At 34.8% G+C, this 24,027-nt stretch overlaps 1 protein-coding gene across 4 annotated transcripts in view; it reads left to right on the top strand.

Moving 5' to 3' along the window:
- The window catches only part of TMEM260 (transmembrane protein 260), a 58,204-nt gene that overhangs the window by 28,063 nt on the left and 6,114 nt on the right, over nt 1–24,027 (top strand). For 3 of the 4 annotated variants that reach the window (XM_074365477.1, XM_074365475.1, XM_074365476.1), the window contains exons 6-14: nt 3,795–3,974; nt 5,481–5,521; nt 8,339–8,422; nt 9,622–9,736; nt 10,990–11,159; nt 13,048–13,219; nt 16,021–16,169; nt 21,972–22,148; nt 23,774–23,827. In XM_074365477.1, the coding sequence (XP_074221578.1) occupies nt 3,795–3,974; nt 5,481–5,521; nt 8,339–8,422; nt 9,622–9,736; nt 10,990–11,159; nt 13,048–13,219; nt 16,021–16,169; nt 21,972–22,148; nt 23,774–23,827 (1,142 nt within the window). The remainder of the gene's footprint in view (nt 1–3,794; nt 3,975–5,480; nt 5,522–8,338; nt 8,423–9,621; nt 9,737–10,989; nt 11,160–13,047; nt 13,220–16,020; nt 16,170–21,971; nt 22,149–23,773; nt 23,828–24,027) is intronic. The other variant, XM_074365474.1, reaches the window with a different exon arrangement.

Genomic DNA, 24,027 nt, shown 5'->3' with positions numbered 1-24,027 from the left:
TTTTTTTAGATTCCATATATAAGTGAAATCATACAATATTTTTCTTTCTCTGACTGACTTATTTCACTTATCATAATGCCCTCAAAGGTTCATCCATGCAATGTTGTTGCAAATGGCAGGATTTCTTTCTTTTTTATGGCTGAATATATTCCATTGTGTATGCATACCATATTTTCTTTATCTATTCATCTATCAATGAACACTTAAGTTGTTTCCATTTATTGGCTATTATGAAAAATGTGGCAATGAACATGGGGATTCAGATAATCTCTTTGAGGTAGTGATTTCATTTCCTTTGAATATATACCCAGAAGTGGAATTGCTAGTATCATATGGTGTTCTGTTTTTAATTTTTTGAGGAACCTCCGTACCGTTTTCCATAGCAGCTGCACCAACTTACATTCCTACCAACAGTACACAAGTACTCCACATCTTTGTCAGCACTTCTTATGTCTTGTCTTTTTGGTAATAGCCATTTCAGCAGGTGTGAGGCAACGTATCATTGTGGTTTTGATTTGTATTTTCTTTTTTGTTTTTTAAACAACTTTATTGTGGTATAATTTCTGTACAGTAAACTATACATATTTCAGATTGATTTGTGTTTTCTTGATGATTAGTGATATTGAGCACCTTTTCATGTATCTGTTAGCCATTTAAATATATTCTCAGAAAAATGTCTATTCAGGTCCCTAGCCCATTTTTCAATTAGATTACTTGTTTTATTGCTGTTGAGTTGAATGAGTTCCTTCTATATTTTAGACATTAACCCCTTATCAGATATATGGTTTGCAAATATTTTCTCTCATTCCATGGGTTGTCTTTTCATTTTATTTATCATTTCTTTTTCTATGCACAAGCTTTTTAGTTTGATATAGTCCCACTTCTTTATTTTTGCTTTTATGGCTTGTGGTTTTGGTGTCATATCCATGAAATTATTGCCACAACCAAAATCAAGGAGCCCTTTTCCTATACTTTCTTCTAGGAGTTTTATGTTTTCAGATCATACATTTAAGTCTTCACTCCATTTTGAGTTAACTTTTGTGAGTGATGTAAGATGGGGTCCAGTTTCATTTTTGTGCATAAGGTTGTCCAGCTTTCTCAAATCATTTATTGAAGAGACCATCCTTTTTTCATTTAATATTCTTGACTCCCATGTTATATATTAGTTGGTCATATATGCATGGGTTTATTTCTAGGCTTTCGATTCTGTTCCATTGGTCTACATGTCTGTTTTTATGCCAGTACCATACTGTTTTGATTACTAGAGCTTTGTAATGTAGTTTGAAATCAGCAAATGTGACACCTCCAGCTTTTGTTTTTTCTCAGGATTGCTTTGGCTATTCAGGGTCTTTTGTGGTTTCATACAAATTTTAAGATTTTAATAAAAAATACCATTGGAATCTTGATAGGGATATCATTGAATCTATAGATGGCATTGGAGAGTATGGACATTTTAACAATATCAGTTATTTCAATCCATGAACACAATCTATCTTTCTGTTTATTTGTGTCTTCAATTTTCTTTCAGCAATGTCTTATAGTTTTCAGTATACAGATATTTCACCTCCTTGGTTAAATTTATTCTTAAGTATTTTATTTTTTTGATGCTATTGTAAATGAGATAGTTTTCTTTATTTTTTTTAGGTAGTTCATTGTTAGTATATTTTGGTGTGTTGATTTTGTATTCTACAACTTTCCTGAGCTTGTTTATTAGTTCTAACAGTGTTTGATGTAATCTTCAGGATTTTCTACATAAGATCATGTCATGTGCAAACAGAGAAGTTTTACTTCTTCCTTACTAATTTGGATTCCTTTTATTTCTTTTTCTTGCCTAATTACTCTGACTAGGACTTCCAGTATTATGTTGAACATGAGTGGTGAGAGTGGGCATCTTTGTCTTATTCCCGATCTTAGAAGAGAAGCTTTCAACCTGTCACCATTGACTATGATGTTAGCTGTGGACTCATCATATATGGCTTTTGTTATGTTAATGTATGCTGAGATAAATTAAATCAGAATTATTTTATGATGGGTGCATTCTCTGTGAAGAACTTAAAAAGCAAATATTTTGTGTTAATTGTTTGAAAGGAGAGCCAAGTGCTTGTATGAAACACCTGAGACTCAGAGTTGACAAGCTAGGAGACTGGTGTGAGAAACTGGTCAGCTACTGATGAATGATGAAATTTGGGGAAGTTTGACTCTTCACAGGAACTTTTATTTTCATTATTTAAAGAGCAGAGGCTCAAAAATATGATCTATCAGTGAAGTGACAGGGAGCTGGCTCTCACTGCTCAGGTGATCTCAGGCAGAGAAGGAGGTCCTGAGTCAGTTGGTTGCAACCCTGTCTGCTCACTTAAATTATCTGGGAAGCTTTAAGAAAGTAAGTGTGTGTGTGTGTGTGTGTGTGTGTGGATGTGTGTGTGTGTGTGTGTGTGTGTGTGTGTATGTATATATATATATATATGCCTATGTATATATGATTCCACCCTAAAATAATTCAGATTTAATTGATCTGGGGTGAGGTCCAGATATTGATAGTTTTAAAAGCTCCCCATGGGATTCCAATGTGTGTGCAGCTAGAACTCAGAACCACTCTCCTGCACTCTCCGAAATTGCTCTCGTGAAATTGTTTCTCTCTTTATTTCTCTCACAAAAGGAAAATTCCTCAGCAACTGCATCTTACCATTCTAAATTGAACTGTATAATATGCAGAAACTGCCAAAATCTAAACATTTACTTTCCTTAAAGCTACTTTAAAGAGCAGCAAAGGCATATTGTTCAGTTAGTTATTTCTTACACTTTTTTCATGCCACCATTTTTCTGCATCTCATTACCACTTTAGAAATGTCAAATGAAGTCAGTGCTATAATAAAAACACTCCATTTTCAATTAAAAGTGTTTATTTGAAAGTGTTAATATAAGTGAACTGCTTTTCTGCTTCTGGTGAATGTGAACCTTGGTTCTCATATTCATTGTCACATATGAATTTTCCTTTTTTGTAAAGGAAAAATTGGCAATTTCCAATCATGATATTTGTAAGAGACCCCTTTCCCAATTACTAAAGTAACCACCATGTGAACCTTTCTAGTATATCAGAATTGTATTGGACATAATCTTTATAAAATTTTGGCAATATTGTCCTTGGTTTTAGAAATGTGCAGATGAGAAATATATTCTCATATGAGGCAACACTGTTACATACAACAACAAATTTTCTTTCTATATGTAAATTGAGAAAAAAGGAGCATTTGAATGTACTGAGAGGTTATTTAAAAGCTAGCTTCACTTGTGCCAAGTATGTCCATGAAATGTCCAAAAACCTTTGCAGAAAGAACATATTGTCAACGTACAGCCATAATAGAGTGTATAGTTGAAGTCTACTGGTGATAGTAATGAAGTGAACTGGTATTAGAACAGTATTTGGGGCATATTCAAAATCAGCCAAACACCGTAATCACTTCCAAGTGGGTTATCTCAGCTGTGCAATGCTGCATGTCATGACATGGTTTTAAATGTAAAAGATGCAATAAACATGATACTCATGAGTCTTTGCTAATATTTGCTTCACTCAAATTTCACCTGCCATACAAAGGAGTTCAGGCTGATGCAATTTTCTGGTAATCCACAGTAATCAGAAGGTTTAACATAGTATTGTGCAGTGACTTAATATAAATTGAGAGATCAGCTCTGAGTAAACATATTTGATGTTTTCCTTGATGTGTTCTTGAAGTTCCAGGATGAATCTGACTAAAATAAACACTGTGATACGTGTGACACCGTGTGCTCTGACGCAGGAACTCTCCCTGGGCGCCCTGTGGAAGCTGGGTCTGTACTTCTCCGCTGGTCTGCTGCCCTACACCTACCTCCCTGTCTCATCCTACCTCAACCAAGCCCGCTGGACCTGGGGAGACCAGACAACGCTGCTAGGATTTTTGACGCATTTTCTCAGGGAAGAATATGGAACATTCAGTCTGGTAAATTTATATTTAAAGCCCTTTTAAGGAAATAAGTGGCAAAACTTCAGTATTCTGCCTGAACCTTGAATGAAATAAAAATCAATGTTTATCAATAATAGTGCGTGAGATTTTCATGTCATGTATATAACAGGCTTGCCCTTTGGAATATGGCCTTTCACGTATGTTAGGAAAAAACTGAATCCCCTGACATCATCCTTTGTATATCCTGAATATATTTTTCAGGATAACAAGCATTAAAAAAGCTCTGCTGCCAGTGATTGAAGCATTACAGCATTGTTAGCATTGGGTATCACTTTGGGCTCTTGGTTTGTGATTAAAAATATTTGGAAAAGATTAAAGAAAAACACCTCAAAATTTTTAATTTACCTTGACCAAAATAGTTCCTTTTTTTTTTTTTTTTACATATTTGCTGAAGTATTCATGTTAGTATTTAGTGGAGGACCTAAATATGTAAATACATCATAAAAGATGAACTCTCTAAATGAAAACAGTGTGTTCTAAAGAATTTCAAAAGGCCTTGCTTTCCCTGAGACATAAATTAGGGGAAAACACTAAATGTGGTTGTAAGTAATGGTTATCTGAAAAACGAAAGGATAAACATATGGGATTTTATTTTAATTAACAGTTGTGTCTGATTTTTCTTTCATGGTTTATGCTTTTTGTGTCTTACTTAAGAAGGCAAATCTCAGAAGACTACAATATTATATGATACCATTTATACAAAATTCTAAACTGTTCAAAAACTAAACAATCTCTTGCCCAAGGATACATACAGAAGTAGTAAAATTTACATTTTTAGAAAGTAGGGGGAAAACTAACACAAAATTCAAGGTAATAGTTGCCCCTGGGAGATGAGAGCCCTGTGAGGGCTTTGTGAGATACCTTGGGTGCATTCATGTGGTTCTGTTTCTTAAATGAGTGGTGGGTCTGTAGATTTTTTTTAAAACTCTTTATCCCCTAAATGTATATTACTTTTTTTTAATATGTAGGAGATATTTCATAATAAAATTATTTAATAAAAGGATAATTATTAATTTTTGCTTAGAAAGTTTGATATTTTAAATTTATACTCTGGTTTACTTACATTGGTTATTCCATTAAAATACTGCTTGAGGGCCATTCCAGATTTGAAATGTGTATAATTCACATATAACTGTGAAATTACAGGCAGGTGATAATGAGCTCTAATCAAGTGCCCAAAAAAGAGCTTAAAGAGACTCTGTAACGAAAGTGTAAAGTCTGTTAATTCATTATTGTGTTAATTATTCCTGATAGAATAGTTTAACTGATTTTTAGCCAATTATTATTTTTGAAATTATTCCTAAAGGATATCCATGTTTAGTTTTCACTGACTTTTCTTTAAAAAGTAAAACACTTTGAAGAGACACGTTGCATTGTATATTTAAAACTTATGTCTTTTAAATCAAGGTAGTTAAAATACAATAGCCTACCAAAGCTTCTGCTTAATGCTTGTGCAAATAAAGATTTCTCTTTTCCGTTTAGGCTAAATCTGAAGTAGGATCCAGTATGTCTGAAATACTGCTGTGAGTATTTTAAATATTTTAAACTGTTTTTAAGTGAATTCTTTATTAGTTCCTTTAAATGATTTTAGGGATTTCTGAGTTTATCTCTTTGTGGAGCAGTACATCTGAGAAGTAGTTTTCACCTCTATAGTTAACAGTTGTGCATACTGTCAGATATTCTAGCATTTCCCTCAATAAGCTTAAAATGAACAATAAATGCAACAGTGATTAAGACTATTAGGAGACTAAATAGAATCTATAAAATGAAAATGTTTCAACTTTCAGTTGGATACAAAATTACTTAATGTATTGTTGCTCTATAAATAATTTATTCTTTGTTTACATCTTCTTTTCTTTTAGAGATACTTTATAACATTGTATTTAGCACAATTTGAACAATTATTTTCTTGTTTTTTGGGTTTGTGCTATGTTCATTTAATTCTTCAAATCTTAATTTATTTAATAGTTTTAAGACTTCCTCTAGGCTGTGCTTAAGCTGTATTTTTTACTTACATATTTTTAAACATCCAACCTTACTAAAAGTCAGCTTAAGTAAATATATTTTCTTCTATATTATCTACTAGTGTTCTTTGAAAACTGGATTAATATTTGCTTTTAAAACCTGCACAGATTAAGACAACTTAAAAAATACCCATACCAATTCTGTAATATTCTTATAATATTTTCAGTGTAAAATTGAGGGTGAGTAGGTTTCTCTATTCTCTGTACTATTAATCTCCTATTAATTTGGAATTCACAAGATTATTTGAAAACTATTTTTAAATATGGGTGAAATATTTCAATTCTATATGTGAGGTGGTTCATAGATTCTCAACTTCTATCTTGTTCTTTTGCTGGGTTGCTTGCTTCCTTTATACTTCCTTCTTTTCTTTTTAAATTACTCTTTTTCTACTCCAAAAATGATGCATAATTACTATAGAAAACTTAGAAAATATAGGTAAGCAAACCAAAGAAATTGAAATTACCTATAATTCCAACATGCAGTGATAACCACTACTATTAGTCCATTAACATTTTTGTCCCTATCCTAATATTTTTTACATTTTTGCTTGTTTTTAAAAATGGAATTATAGTATGCATTTTGTTTTGTTAACCAGCTGTTTTTCATTTAGTATTATATCTTAAAAATATTTCCCTGCCACCAATTATTTTTATATAAGCTTTCGATGGTTCATAGAGTTGATTTGAAATATTTCTTTTTAAGTCTGACTGAGATTTTTGTGGCTCCTTTTTCTTTTCTGTCGGGGAGAAGGTTGGAAGAAGTTCAGTTTCCCCTTTAAAGATAAAGGCAGCTTTACCAGTGTCTCTGGGCTTTTCTTCACGCCAAAAGGCTGACTGCCTACTCTTTTCTATCTACCTTCCGAAGTTGGCATAACACGCAGGATCACTGGTATATTTTGCCTTAACAAATCCCACATGAACTCCAAAGAAGCTTCAGGAGTAATCCTAGATCATATATGTAACTTTCATTAGTTGCACATAAATGTCATCTTCTGGAGAATTTAAAGGCCTCCTTCCCATTGAAATAATAGCAGTTAGGTCATATACCCAGAAAAAGACTTGACAAAAGTGATGACCACTCATACCTGATGCTATCTGTTCGAACCAAGTCATAATATCAAATGGGGCATAATCCTAGCACTCTCTGAGTGAGAGAATTTCTAGTCTTTAATTGTTTCAGGTGGACAGGAGTGTTAAGAAAGTCAACTCATAATTAACTTATTAGAAAATCCCTCAACATGATGGAACTTAATCATCTACCCTTTTCCACTCAAGCAAATTGCATTCTTTCCCCACGCATATCTCTCAATTGCAATCCTGTTGGACTGCATACTGGAAATTATTGAATCTAACCCTAGGCAGTGACCATGTTTTAGAGCTTACATTTAGGGCGACAGATCTCCAAGAATTAATTTTGAGACTGACTTCATTCCTTTTGAAGAACGGTTTGAAATGAGCCTCATGCTGGAATCCGTTTTTCAAGTGTATTTGAAAATGAGTAAGGATATCCTCTCACAGTCGATGAGTCTCCATTAGTAAAATATATATTGTGTGGTTTCCATAATTATGGCATCACATTTTCTCCAGTAAAATTGCCAGTAGGAAGAAGAAAGTTCTTTGAGATAGTGTATAGAGTTATTTCTTTTTTAAAAATTGGAGACTGCTAGGGCTCTTTGAGAACTCAGCTAACATTTGGAAAATGCTTATTAGTTAATGAAAGGATTTAGATTAATTGTAGGGGGGAAAAAAGTACATTTCTTGGAGATTGCTTAAACAGTTTTTGAACCAAATAATATAGAAAATTAGGAAGCTTTTTAAGGAAGAAGATAATCCAGAAAAGGATGGTTGGAGATCACTTCTCATCCTTTTTTCTTTTTTTTTTTTTTTTTTCCATGATTGGCTCTCCAGAAAACTACCTGAATTAGTTTTGTTTTCATTTGCTGTCACTGGAGGTCATGCCTGTCTGCACTGCCAACAGCAGAACGTTCAAAAACCTATTTCCCATGACTGGGCTACAAATTGGTTCATAAATCATTATACCAATATCAAAATACTGAAGAATTATTTGTTCTTATCTTATCCCAAATTGTATAAGTTGGTAACCAAATGTTACAGCTGGAAAACATCTTAGAACTGTTTAACCCTTTCTTGTGCTACTTTTTCTCCCAAATTTAAAAGAACACAAAATAACTTTAAAATCTGACTCTAGGACTTAAAATTATTCAGTGCACAATCAGGTGTATTCTACAAAGAGACTTTTATTTGGAACTCACAAATTTACTTTCTGCCAACAATAAGTGAGATTGTCTTTTACAGTTCTCAAATGACAAATATGAGGACCGAACTCTCCTTCAACATTCAAGCCCTTGCAGTTTGGGCAAATATATGTTTAGCAAGAAAGTGAGTAGTGTAATTCCTCTTTCTGTTACTTTTCATATGTTCATTAATTAAATTAACATATTCAGTGTCATTGTAGAACATTGCCAGTAGTATTTTATACTCCAGATAAATAACACTAACCACTCCTGTTAAGGTAAACATGTCTTGCTTCTTTTGCTACTTTTTTTTCTGGTTATAAATTAATGACCTTAAAAAAATTGAGCAGTACATTGTAATCTAACTAGGTGAGCCATTTGATGTCTTAAACTTCTGGCTTGATCTCTTCCTCTCCCCATAGCCAATCATTACTGTTGTTTTTGCAAAAAAAGCAAGCAATTATTTGAACTTCCCTGAAGATAAAAGTAGCCTCTAATGATAAAAGAAAACCTAAAAAATATAGCACTATTAACCTTCATTAATTTCTTATTCATTTACTTTTTAGTCTGTTGAGTGTATTTTTATGTAAATGTATATATTATATACATTTATAGTTTTCTTTAACACTTAACATTATATTGTGAGCATTTTCCCATACCTTAAAAAAATACTTAGAATCATTTAAATTCCTGTATAATATTCCATCCTACAACCTAGTAGAATTAACTTAAATGTTCTCCTATTTGAAGAGCTTAAATTGCTTCCACTTCTTCCACTATTACAAGTAATACCAAAGCATTTTTATGAAATAATTCTTATCCACATTTCTGGTTATTGCTTAAAGATTGATGCCCACATGTCAAATTATTGGGTCAATAAATGTGATTGTTTTTAAGGTTCTTGATACATATTATCAAATTAACTTTTCTTGAAGATTGTACTAATGCTAATTCTCATACAACTTCATTCTCACCAGCACTGAGATTTGTCATTTTTAAATCTTTATTGTTTTGATGCATGAAATTATTCTTTTGTCTTGCATATGTTTAATTACATCTTTAATTTAACAAGCTTAGTAAGTTATATTTCTGCAGATTTTAACTTCGTATCTTTTGCTGCATAGTTTCCAGTTAAGTTGTTCACAATATGTAGTGCAGTGTGTTGTTTATTACTATGCTTTGTTTATCTATTCCAACTAATATTTTAAAGCTTTCTTTCTTCATACTTAAAAGTGGAACATTTCATAGTTCCAAGTGTTTTTTCCCATAGTTTAAACCTATGTAATATTATTATTGATATTCATGTCACATAAATAATTTTGGACATATTTTAATTTCTTATAGGGACAGACAGAATCCATCCTTAGTATGGCTTTTTACTGGAATGTTTTGCATTTATTCATTGTTCTTTGCTTGGAGGGCAAATTTAGATATTTCAAAACCACTTTTCATGGGTGTGGTAAGTTTTACTTAGATATATCCTTTGACCAGAAAGTTTGTGAAGAATGTACAAATTTGTCTTTCATGAATCTTGTAGAAGAGCAAGTTATCTCAGAAATAGTTAAAATTGTATATACATTATTATAAATCAGAGGTTAAATTATTGAACCAATAAGGCTAAGGGCTCTTTGAGGGGAAAGAAGCATTATATAGTTAACATGAGAGTTTAAAAGAAAAATAAATGTAGGGTAAATTTAAGTGAGTAATTTTATATATGTGCTTACAGATATAGGTACTACTGCATTTCTCCTGGAATTCTTTTAAAATATCAAAAAAGAAAATGGGTTGTAATTAGGTGCTTTACCAGTACATTCCCTTATTTCTTACCTCATCAGTACAAGCCTATGCAAAAGAGTGATTACATTTCTGTTTTTCCCTGACTACGATGTCTGAGATTACAGTTTTTCTTCTCCTTCTAATAGAAACTCTGTAAATGTAGATAGCAACTTTTTAATAGCTAAAACCAACTGGTTTTGTGTGTGTGTGTGTGTGTGTGTGTTCAGGAGACCTGATGAATAATACCTTACTTGATCACCTGAGTTCTGAATTAATTGCAAAACAAGATAAACAAGTATATTGGATGGGAGAATCACCTTTATTACCATTAACATTGAGATTGGAAAATGTTGTTAATATCTATGGGCAAGGGAGCTTCCTCATCCTGCGTCCCAGAATGGACATCCCTGCCCACTAGTCACAGGCAGTGCTGCACAGGCAGCCCACCTGCACCCCAGAGTCTGCCCCTGCACAAGTACTTCTGTGGGTGGGTCCCTTCCAGGAGGAAGAGAGAGGGATGAGCAGGGCTATCTCCAGCTCCCCAGTCAGCTCAGTCCCCACGTCCTTCCGGAGAAAGTAAGTGAGGGGCAGACAGAGGCCAGGAGTGTTATACCAGTGGAGCCTCTCCACACGGAAGGAAACATCACCCCCTTCCACTTTGCATGTTGGAATAAAGAGCTCAAGATGAAGTTCGTACTATAGAAAAGACTATGTGGATCCAAAAGGGAGATTCACACGTCAAACTGGGGAGAAGGAATGCTTGAAAAGTGAAAAATAAAGCGACATGGAGCGGGGTGGGGCAAGTCCATTAAGAAGACCTAAATGACACAGGCATAAACAACGAGGTGCATGCAGTATATTTTTAAAGTATGTAAGTACCTGACTGGTCGCATGAACCCGTCGCGTGGACGCTCTGTTCGCCTGCCTCTTCCACAGGTGGAACGATTCTGGATGCAGAGCAACGCGGTCGTGGCTGTCCTTGCCGGTGTTGGTTTGCCTGCACTTGTTTCTGAGAGTAACCGAGTGCTGAACACCAGCGGGCTTCAGTGTCTGGAATGGCTTTCAGCCACTCTTTTTGTGATTTACCAAATATATTCTAATTACAGGTAACATGGTTATTTTTATGAAAAGTAGCACTCAAGTCAGAGACATCTGGATATTTAGATTCTAGGGCTTTATTTTATCTTTCCCTAGTTTTCAAAGTGAGACAGCTTGGTCTGAATACAGTGGTTCTTAAACTTTTGAACAAGAATCTCAGCATGAGTGACGTGTAGTTTCAGGGCATTGCAAACAAGAGTTCAGGTGGTATATTTAAACTATCTGTGTATTTTCCTCTAAGGAATCCTAGACATACTTTGTAGAATCTGGATTATATGTAAAATCTCATGATCTAAAATACCACTTAGATGGAGAGTAAAGACATTTGGGCTGTTTTATATGCCCTAAAATAATTCACTTTATTCTTCAAAGATTTCACCTTTAGAGTGGTACTTGGCTCTTATCTAGGACATTCTGTAGTAGCGAATGTAATTTTAAATAATCAAAGTTCTAAGTTTCTTAACCCTTGTGCATTATTAGTATTATATATATATTTTTCAAAATCTGCTTAATAATCTTTACAATGAAAACCTCAGTCTAACATAAAAGAGGTAAAAGTTTAGATGATAATTCATTTATTTGCAGCAGTATTGAGTAGACATTAGAGAAATAGAAGTTATTGGAGTTTTGTTTTAGGGAGATCTGTTTAATATTTTAAAAGGTTACATTTTCCCTTTCAACTTAGCTTTAAAAACTGATGTTCTTTATAATACTGAGGAAGGAGCCAGTGTTAGGGAGGCTGTGTCACCAGGAGGCTTTGTGAGAAAAGGATGCTGATCCCAGACGCAACTTCACAGCTAGCTCAAGAAGGGTTTGCCAAGCCTGCAGGTCTTCTCCTAGCTTGGGTCTTTAGGGCATTCCAGTTTCCACACCAGTGATGCCTGCACATTTTTCTTTTTTTGCCCCAGGTGAATGAAAGATAGTAACTTTGCTGGGTGGCAAAGTGTGAGGCATCACCCTGCAAGGTAGGGAATCATAGTAGGAAACAGTTGCATCAGTTACAAAGGCAAGAATAGTATTTTGTTCCTGGAAGTGTTTATTTGCTTTGTGATGATAACCCAGTGATTCAACTTTAGGCTGTGTTTCTCAGCACCATTACATGTAATGGACCTGATAATAATAGGAACGACATTGCTTGTTCCATTTTTCGATGTTTTTACTCTCTTGGGGTCTTTTTCTTTTTTCATGGAAAGCTCTTAGAATGCATCCCAGTTTTTCTTTGAAGTTAGAAAGTCCACTTCATCCTTGAAAAGAGTTGTACTGCTGTTTTTGGCAATGGCAAATAATGCCTGGAGAGAAGTAAACATCTCAACAAATGATTCCTTCCCTTCCTTCTCACTGACCTCATTCCCTAGTGATTTCTCAGTCTAAAAGGGAGAGAGGAACACAGGGAGCCTCTGGTCCAGGGAAGGGGTAGAAGGGATCGATGTGCAGGAGAATCAGACAAATGTACAAGTTTAGACCAGAAACTGCCAGATTTCCTTTTGCATTTCTGAAAATTCCTTTGAAGTAAGTGGAATTTACATGAAATTACCTTAAATTCCAAGTGGAATCAGAAACCTTACTTCTTTTTAGTGAAATTGGATATGTTGTTAGGAAAAAGGGACTTATTCTTGAGCACTCACTGACTCCCTTTTTATGGAAATGATTATGAATTCCAGAAGTAAAGCAGTACACTGATGTTTTTTTCAATTGCAGTTCCCTCTTTTTTTTCCCCAGTTAATAGCATTCACTTTTCAAATATATGCATCCTCTTAGAAAATAAAAATCAGAATACTGTAAAACACTAAATGTAGATTGTGTGATGGGAAAGGATTGGAGTGGTAAATAAGCTCAGTCTTATTAAAGCTAAAGCAATGTGATGCTATTTTAATATTTTGTGATCCTTTTATTTAGCATTTGTGACCAGAGTACCAACTATGTGATCGATAAGTTTGCAAAGAACCTTCTAGCCTCTGTGCCGCATGATGCAATTATCTTACTCAGAGGAGATTTGCCAGGGAATTCTCTCCGTTACATGCATTATTGCGAGGGACTGAGGCCAGATATTTCATTAGTGGATCAGGAAGTAAGTATATGAAAAATATACTTAGAGTATAGTAATATAAATAATTTAAAATTTAAAAAAAAAACTTTTTTTAACAGTGTGATGCGTATGGTTTTCATGATCACTCTTAGGTAAAATATATATCACATTCTTTTGTTTATTTTAACTAGTAGGAAAAGCCATGAGTTGCTTCTTTCTTTTTTAAACCGAATGTTTTAAAAATGAATGTGTTTCATATTAGATTCAGGTAACATTCCTAGGTCTCTAGTTCACATGACAGACTATGAAAATATTGTGTTGTAAATTTATTTTTAAATTGTTCTTTTACATCCAGCCAACTCAACCATTCAAATTAACACTGCCCACTGGTCCAGGGGTTAAAATAAATTAGGTTGACTATAAAATAAGTCATACTGCAGGTAAGTAAATAGTTCACTCAAAATAAAAATTATTAACCACAATTGTGTTATAGAACATGTGTGTAAATCTTGTTGATCTTATGACAAAAGTATGTTTAGAGAGGACTAGTGAAAATGTCAAGATCTATTAAAACAATCTTCTGGAACTGAAAAAATATATATTTAAACTACAGGATTTATTGTTTAAACCATAAATAGCTAACAAATCTATCTCTGAGGTTTTTAGAATGGTTATCAGGAGAAGAGAAATTCTTAACCTTGAAAAAAAATACTATGATTAGTCTGAGCAAAGTGTTAGGCACAATACTTATGTAATAAATGTCATTGAATTAATGAATAATTTTTTTGAGGAAACTATAAGCAGATTTGCAAATATGGGGAAATTTGAAAATTACACATATTTTTAGAAGCAGTTTGCACTGGTATCATGTATACAAATGATTAATTTGATCTTTGGTATAGCATCTGACAAAAGCTAGCTCATTTGTTGATAAGATGGTGTCATACTAAGGTTTTAAATATTATTTGGGATGACAGCTACTATGGTTGGGAAGCTTGGACTTCAAAGTTAAACCTAAATTCAAGTCCTCATCCTCTCACTTCCTGGATGTGACTTGGGGCTAATGATTTTTCCTCTCAGAGCTTGTTTCCTTGTCTATAAAATGGAAATAATCATTATGTAAGTATAGGATGCTTTTGAGCATGAGAAACAAAATTCTTGACCAAAAGTAGCTTAAACTATGGAATTTTTAATCTCACAAAACAAGTAGTCTGGAGATAGGAGGTTTTAGGATTGATAATACAAGCAGTTCACAGATAGTTTTCTGGGGCAGCTTTTCTGCAGGTCTCTTGAACTGATGGGTGCCTGGTTCCAAACATCACATGCAAAGTGCTTCTGGGGTGCCTCTCTCTCTCTCTCTCTCTCTCTCTCTCTCTCTCTCTCTCTCTCTCTCTATATATATATATATATATATATATATATAAAACATGTGTGTGTGTATATATATATTTCTATTTCTCTCTCTCTGTATTGGGAGTAGCATGTGCCCTACATGCCCCCAGCAGACTTTCGCTCAGGCCCCAGTAACCAGTATTGAGGTCATACAACCACTCGTAAACTACTCACTAGCAAAGGAGAATGACTGGAACTACCTGATTAAAACCAGGATTGTGTTAGTTGGAAAGAATGATTAGCTGTTGAGTGGGCAATCCACAGTATCTGATATAATTATCCTAGCATAATAAGCTCATCATGAGAATTAAATAAGAAACAGTAAGGTTATAGCACACAGTGGGTACTTAATTAATGTTACTGTCCCCAAGAACTGAAACTATTGGGTAATAAAATCTAATTCAGTAAGTATTTTTAAGTACTTATAATGTACACTTAGATTAAAATTAGTCATTTCCAGTTAAATGACTTATACAGACAAGTGAAATAAAAGCATAACTGCTCAAACAATATCCAAACTTTAATGAAGCTTTGAAGGTATAAATAGGAGTCTTTTCTTTAAAAAAAAAAAAATCTCTACATATAAAAGTGTAGAATGAAGTATATATTAAGTGTAGAATTAAGAAAAATTAATTTAAAATAATTTTTTCTGATACTAAGGGTTTATTTTAATCAAAAGAGTATGTAAGGATATATAATTAATTTGGAGATAGTAATAAATTCAGATAATTTGGCAAAAAGGTTTTTAACTTTGAGGCTTAGGTTGAGCTTCTCAGGGACACAGATTATGTCTTTTTCATCATAGGTAAGCGATATTTGTTTTTCAAATAACTGAGTGAAAGCAAAGAGTAATTACACATCTCTATATTTTGCCTAGGTTGTCTAGTCTGGCCATCAAAAAGACATTACAGCTCCAGCAGACGTAGTTTGGGAACTGTTCTATGCCAGGCCATGTGCTAGGTGCAGAGGCAATGACATGAAAAGATACTGTCCCTTTCCTGTAGAAGCTCACAGTCTAGTGAGGAATAGGCTAAGAGCTATGATCAAGGTAGGTACAAAGTGCTATAGGAGCATACTGTTCTGCTGCAGAGGCTGGGGAGGGCTTCACAGAGGAGGTGGTATTGAAGCCGGTTCCGCTCAGTGCTCACACTCCGGATATAAGAATGGGAGGTCATTCTGGGTAGTCTGACAACTGCATGGAGGTAAATGAAACGAGGTGCTGATTTTACTGATGGATGACAGTTGTAACTTAAGGCATGAAATCTAAGGGTTACGTCATTAGAAGAGTAGTCAGTGCCACATGCCTCAGTTGTGTTTGTACTTATTTTTCAGTTGTTTATATTTAATGATTACCTCTACATTTTAGAACTTTTTCATTGTCCTTGATAAACTTGATTCTTTTTAAAGAAACATATTAAAAGCATGATACCATTTGTTATCTTTCTACCCAGATGATGACTTATGAGTGGTATTTACCCAAGGTGGCAAAGCATTTACCAGGTGTCAAGTTTCCTGGGAACCGGTGGAATCCTGTGGAAGGAATATTACCTAGTGGAATGGTCACGTTTAATCTTTATCGTTTTCTTGAAATAAACAAGCAGTAAGCATTCTTTTTATATAATAGCTTTTCTAAAATCTTAAGCTTTTCTAAAATTGTTTATGTAGCAGCTATGCTTCATCCAAAAGACCAATTTTCTATACCTATTTCCCTGTCACTGGTGAGATTATCTTTGTAATTAAATTGAATATCTGTGCATAAATGAGGCCAGGCAGAAATAAATGTTATTGTTCTGGGTAAAGGAAAAATAAAGACAGATTAGCAAGAATAGCAAATAAGATCTTAGTACAATTCAGGGAAATTGGAGATGTGCCTGCCTACTTGAAATCATTGCAGGTGGATTGCAAGCAATTATAGATTCCCCCTGATCAACACCATGGCCCCCTTTTAAGTGCAATGCAAATGTTTTCCAGGAATAATCACTACATAAAAATAGCTTAAGGATTTTTTTTCTAAAGGATAAGGCATTTTTATAAATAAGAAAAATACCTACAGTCATGCTGGCTGAGATGATATGAGAATTGTGAATTCTATACTTGAGAACATAAAATTATTCATAGTTAAGGTCAAGAATAAATAACTCCTTCAGTGGAATAGTGTTGAACATCTTTCCTGTCCGTGAAATGCTTGGGATTTTTCAGAGAGTGAAGAAAACTTATTTTGTAATTTCTATTCTCTTTGTAAATTCCGAAGTTAAACTATCCTTTACTAAGAATATAATGGTGTGGGACTTTTAATCTCAGAGCCTGAAGTTTACTGGGGCTTATGATATAGTATGAAGGTAATATGGGTATAAATATGCTGTGAGAGTAATATTTAATTGTTCTATTTTGGAATAAAATAATATCAACAATTGCCATCTCCAAATAGGCATTTTTTGGTCAATTTTATTTAATTCAACCTCATAAACATCAGTTGCATCTACTACATTCCTGCTTATATTAGGCAATAAAGTAAGACTCAGTGCCAAATTTAAGTAGACTACGATCTAATTGTATATTTACATAAACATGAATACAACTGGCCATAAGATGATGGAATAAGCTCTATACTAACAAAGCCTTGCAAAGTGTGAGACACAGTAAATGTTCAATGTGTGTTTATTGAATGGATGACTTAATTGACAGTATAAGCCAAGTGTTCTGGGAGCATGGATGAGGAAGCAGTTCTGCCTGGAGGCATCCATTCAGTATTTATTTAATAAATATTGGGTATTCAGAGTGTCCCAACACCTATACTAGCTGCAGATGCATGAGTGTGATTCCTGCTGTTGTAGTCTTTCAGAGAGGTGTTAGGTGGTGCCTTAAATATGAAACAGTTAAGTTATAGTATCAGCTGGCAAGCATGATAATACTGGTATGGATGAAATGTTGGAGACTTAGAAGGCTAAGTAGGAATTTGCCAAGTGGGTAAGAACAATCAAGATACAAAACAGAACCATGACCCCAGAACTCCCTTGTGCTGCTCCTATGTCATCATACTGTCCCTGAAGCCCTAACCCTCACAATCACTGATCTGTTCTCTGTTGCTGTAGTTTTACCTTTACCAGAATGTCATATAAATGGACTCATAAATGTCTCACAATGTCTATCTTTTGATACCAGCATATTTCTCTCAGCATAATGCCTTTGAGATCCATTCAAGTTGTTGTGTATCAGTTTATTCCTTTTCTTTACTGAGTAGTATTCCATTGCATGGACATAGTATAGTTTATCCATCCATCTGCTGGAGGACATTTGGGTTGTTTCCAGTTTGGGGCATTTGTGAATAGAGCTGCTATAAACATTCTTGTACAGATTTGGAGATGAATATGTTTTCATACATAGGAATGGGATTAGTGGATTGTTTTGTTTTCTTACTATTGAGTTTTGAGCATTCTTTGTATATTCTAGATACAAATCCTTGATTATGATTCATAAATATTTTTTCTCAGGCTGTACCTTGACTTTTTATTGTCTTCAAAGTGTCTTTTACAGATAAAAAAGTTTTTTATTTTGATGAAATCCAATTATCATTTGTTTTCTTTTATGGATTATACTTTCTGATCTTATAACTAAGAACTCTTTGGCTAAGGCCAGGTCACAGAGATTTTCTTACATTTTCTTCTAAGAGTTTTATAGTTTAATGTTTTACATTTCAGATCTATGATCCATTTTGAGTTAGTTTTTGCAAGGGGGATGCTTAGAACAAAAGTCTTTTTTGCATATGAATGTAATATTGTCCTAATATAATTCATTGAAAACATTATTCTTTCCTCCCTGAATTGCATTTGCACCTTTTTCTATATTTACAAAAAAATCCTTCTGGGATTTTTTATTGGTTTTAATCTGATTAGTGTTTTCATGGTATATCTTTTTTTATCTTTTTGCTTTTAACCACTATGGTATCATGTTTAAAGTGGGTTTCTTGTACACAGTTCATATTTGGGTCTTGTTTTATAATCATTCTGACAATGTCTATCTTTTTCATTGTGTATTTAGACCACTTGTGTTTAATGTAAATACTGGTAAGTTTTAGGTGTATGTCTATTCCTTTTATTATTTGTTTTCTGTTTGTTCCTCTTGCTTTTCATTTCACTATTTCTCCTTTCCTGCTTCCTTTTGGATATTTTGATTTTTCTAGTATTCCATTTTAACTTATTTTTACGATGTCTCTTGGTAAATTTTTTTGGTGTTTGCTCTTGGAATTACAGTATACATACTTCACTTTTCACAATCTACTCCAAGTATAATGTAGAAAATGTAGTCGTATATAAGTCCCTTTAACCTCTGCACTATTAACAGTGTTATCACATATATCAGACATGTGATCACTTTTGTTTTCAACCATCATACATATATCTTAAAATGTAAGAGAAAAAACAGGCTAAACTGTTTGTCCAGATATTACCAGATCTGTTGCTCTTCCTTCAATCCTGATATTCCAAGTTTCCCCCTTGTATTATTTCCCTTCCATCTGAAGATATTCCTTTAGCATTACTTTTAAAGCAAGACTGTTAGCAGTGGATTCTCTTAGTTTTCCTTTATCTGAAATGCCTTTATTTCACCTTCATTTTTGAAGGATATTTCTAGATATGGAATTCTGGTTGATATTTATTTTTCCCCACCACTATAACAATGTTATTTTATGTCATTTTGACCTGTGTAACGGTTTCTGAAGAAAAAACTGCAGTTATCCAAAATTATTGTTTCCCTGTGTGAAATCTGTTGTTTTTCTCTTGCTGCTTTCAAGATTTTTTTATTTGTCTTTAGTTTTCAGCAGTTTGATTATGATGTATCTGGGCATGAATTTCTTTGAGTTTAACCTGTTTGGGAGTTACAGAGTTTCTTGGATCTGTAAGATTATGTCTTTTACAAAATTTGGAAGCTTCCTAACATTATTTCTTTAAATACTTTTTCTGCTTGACATTCTTTCTTTTCTTCTAGGATTCTGACGACACCAGTGGTAAACCTTTTGCTGCTGTCCCACAGGTCTCTAAGACTCTGTACATTTTTTTAATTTTGTTTAAATTATATAATTTCCTTTGATCTATCTTTAAGTTCACTGACATGTAACTCTCTCTTTCCAAAATTATATTAAGCCCCACCCAGTGAATTTTTTATTTCAAGTGTCATGTTTTTCAGGTCTTTGATTTCCATTTGGTTCCTATTTATATCTTCTTTTTCTTTGTTGAGATTTTTGTATCTTTCCATTCATATCAAGAGTGCTTGCTGTTCTTGGTGCCTGGTTGTAACAGCTATTTCGAAGTCTTTGACAATTCTAGCATCTGTGTCATCTTGGAATTGACATCCAATTGAGGTTGAAATTTTTCTGGTTCTTCATATGCTGAATAACTTTGATTTGTATCCTGACATTTTTAATATTTGGGTCTTATTAAATCCTAAGGAGAGTGTTGATTTTTATTTGTTTGCTCATTTAGTAGGCCATCAGCCAGTTTAACCTCAGGCTGCAAGTTCTGACCTGCCTTCTGTGAACTGTGGTTCCAATGTCAGTCCTATTTTCAAAGGATTTGCAGTGCTATCTGGATCAGTCCTTTGTGTGTGCTACTTGATACACAGTCTGGGTCCTGGGTGGTGGTCTGTCCTGTGGCTCATTTCTCAAATGCTCTTTAAGGTCATATCCATTCATGCTGAGCTCAGAGATAAGCCAGGCATTCATACACACCTTAATGGGACTGGCCTCTTCATCTCCCTCCATTCTGTCTTCACCCCTGTACTTTCTGGCACCCTAGAGCCTTCCTTTCTGGTTCTCTGGCCAGAAAGCTGGGCCTTTAAGTTCCCTCTTCTGCCATTCAGTTTCTGTGACTGAGTCCACATCTGCGGCCAAGCTGCAGGAGGACAGAGAGAGGCAAGGAGTGAGGGGGATTTGTGCCCAACTCTTGGAATCACAGCTCCTCTGATTAGCAAGAAGTGTTCCCCTTCCTCAGAGTTCTAGGAACCTGCCCTGCTCCCCTGCCATGACTGAGCTGCTGCCGCTGCTGCTGGCACAGTATTGCCTGTGTCCAGGGAAGGAGAGAAGAGAAAAAAATCCAGGGTTTTTTTTCTGCCCTCTCCAACCTTGTGAGTTCCTTTTCCTGCTCCTTGGACTAGGAGGAAAAGGTGGGGTGGGGCAAGCTTTTCTTGGAGCCCTTTTTGTCCTCCCCTGGTACATACTTCTGGGTTTCAGGCTTCCTTTGAGTCTAGGCCAGGTGATACTGGAAGGGGAAAACTGGCAAACTCACTATGGATTTTGTGGAACTCAGAATTCTGGTTTCTTCCCTCAGTCTTTCTACCATTTACTTTTCAGAGTCTTCAGATAGCCGCCTCACGTTTTCTGTTCAGAAGTTGTGGTTGTGTGCAGTGAGAGAGGCAGAGTGGAATCTGCCGACTCCACCTTCCCCGGAACCAGACTCTATTATGTTTTACTTTATATCAAATATCTAATCTTAAACAGCTCTGAAAGGTATTTAATGCCAATTTCACTGGTGAGGAGACCAGACACAGGTAGTTAAGTAATATTCCCAAAATCATAGAGGCAATAAATGGTGGGGAAAATCTAAAATCTCAGCCAGAAGTATCTTGTTTCAAAGTTCATGAAGTTGTTTCGAGTAATCTCTCCTAATGTGCTCCTTTTTTTCCTAGTTGGTAATAGCTATTAAAGTATATACCACAAGTTGGAATAAAACTATTCAATTAGAATGTTTTTGAGCCGAACTTATTTAAACCATTTCTATTACTAACTTTTACAGTATTTGAAGCTCTTAATATTCAAATCTAATTAATTTTATTCAGCAAATACCATACATTAGCTATGCAGCATGCTATGTGGGGTTCAGGGTTAATTCAGAGATAGACAGCCTACCCTCAGGATGCTTCCGGACTACCCAGAAAGACTTATAAATGAAAATAATAAGTTCAGTAAAATAACATCAGAAAAGATTAAAAATAAAATGCAACGGGAATTTGAGGAAGGAGGGACTCCTGCTCGGTAGGGGCACAGATGAAGACTTAGGCTTCCGCCTGTAAAATTAGAAAGGTGCCAGATAATGTGTATGTTACACATGAGACAGGACCACAGAAGTCTTCCTTGTAACAGTGCTTATCCCCAAGTGATTTCTTATCATGTTACAGACAGGTAGGTTTTATCTTTTATGTCCGTGTGCTTCCCCTCAACCCCTTACACAGCCTTTTTACACTCATGAAATTTAAAACAATCTACTTGGGAGAGATTTAAATAAACCAAAGTGTTCACAAATGGTTTATTGGTAACCGAGGTTTAAAGAGTCAAAAATGGCCCTTCGTGAGTTATATTTATTTAACATTTAGAACCTTTAGTTAAACATACATATTTTTCTATTTTTGATAGAAAAGAAACATTTGTTTGCATAGGAATTCATGAAGGTGACCCAACCTGGAAAAAGAACTATTCGCTTTGGCCATGGGGTTCTTGTGACAAATTAGTTTCTTCGGAGATTGTATTCAACCCTGAAGAATGGATTAAACTCACGAGGAATATGTATAACTGGACTGAAGAGTATGGAAGGTATGAAGAGCATCAGTGGGAGCCGCTTTGTGTGCCTAAAACACTTGCAAAGCTTTGAGATGCCTTTTAATTTTTTTGATATTTTTTGTTTTTCATTAGTTGTTAATACTGTAAGTTGCTGCCCACAGAATATCATAGAGAAAGAGAACATGTATTTCTTGTCTTTATGTCTGAAGGACACTGGGGAGATGGAGGAAAGGGTGGACACCTTTTCTGGTTGAGCGGGCACTACAATAGTTAGTCGAGTGCCACCTTCCACTTCCAGCTCTCATAATGCCATGTGTTCCACCATCCTAGATCGCAGACCCTAAAAGTAGAGGACATTCATGGGCTGCAGTAGAGGTTTAAAAGGCACTCACTGTGTTGCCCATGATAACTTCTACATGCATAAACTTGTCACTTTTTTTTCTTCAAGAATGGCAGATGACAGGGAACTATATTCAGTTTCTTATAATAACATATAATAGAAAAGAATCTGAAAATAAAAAATATATATGTATGTATATGTATAACTGAATCACTTTGTTATACACCTGAAACTAACATTGTAAATCAACTATATGTCAATAAAAAGTGTTTAAAAAAGAAAAAAAAAGATTCACTGAAGAACAAAATAAGACACAACAGCAATCTGTCAGGTACAAGGAAAATTTTGTCAATCTAATAAAAATCTAATTAGACTGACAGGAAAAAAAGAGAATGGCACATGACAACTCTGTAGGGAAGACTGGGATTTGAGTAACATTTTCTTCCCAGTAGTTTGTCATCAGCCTCGTTATATTGTTTTGGACGTGATTTGTCTTCCTGGAAGCATTTCTACTTTGAGTTGACTCTCTCCCATTTGGAAAATGAGTCCCCATTGCCTATTTCTTAAATTATGAATTATTCAAAGATTAGATAATTATTGCTTATAATTGAGGCACAATAGTCAAGATCATATGGGCACACGCTACCAAAGTTTTCTGGGTCAATATGAGCAAACAGACCACGTTGCTGTGCACTAGCCAGAGTTGGGTAAGTAGTTCTACATCAAAGCACACTGTGACCATCGCGAGGAAGAGTTAGAAAATCACCTGTTCTACAAACAGCTGATGACAGTACAGGTACACAGCATCACTCATAGTCTCCATTCTGTCTAAATAGATACATTATGAGGAATTTTAATTAAGAGAAAAAATCAGCAAATGGTTTAACCAGTGTTCTTTGAGCAGCACCTTAGCTCCAGCAATGATTTATCAAAGCCAGCAGTCCCCTCTCTTCACAGCTCGATGACTCTTAGCTGTGTCCATAGAGTGACCCAGGCCTCACCGCTGTCCCACTGCCCACCTAACACATCTTAGGAACAGCTGGCTCGCCGCATGCTGCCAGCCTCTTCCTGCTAACCTTTTGTTTGCTCCCATTGAGGCACTGGGGCTCATTCTGCAGATTAAGAACACATTTGCCAAAGCCTCAAATTCCTGAGAATCAAACTTTTCTAGGAGAATAAGTTTGTTATTTTGGTTACCATCAGTACTTCAAGCCACAGCCTATTTTCTTTGCCTTGTAAGATTATAAAGCAAGAATTACATGTCCATAGCAACAAATGGAGTTGGCAGAAAAATGTCACCATTTTCTTGTAACTGCAGGTTTGATCCATCTTCTTGGGAATCTGTGGCCAATGAAGAGATGTGGCAAGCAAGGTAACCTACACTTTTTGCTGGCAGTCTGTTTTTAATATGGCAGGGAAGTAACCCATGACCCTTTTCGTTTGGGAAGTAGGGGTGAGTGGTGATAATAAAAATAACATTTATGAGCAGTTATTTTGTTTGAGGCATTGTGCTCATCATTACAATGCATAATCTCATTTCCTCCTCACAAAGCCCTGTGAAGAAGTTATTAT

Source organism: Camelus bactrianus, chromosome 6 (assembly GCF_048773025.1).
Source record: "Camelus bactrianus isolate YW-2024 breed Bactrian camel chromosome 6, ASM4877302v1, whole genome shotgun sequence".
NCBI lineage: Eukaryota > Metazoa > Chordata > Mammalia > Artiodactyla > Camelidae > Camelus > Camelus bactrianus.
The sequence above is the reverse complement of the archived record's forward strand: the minus strand, read 5'-3'. Positions and strand labels throughout refer to the sequence as shown.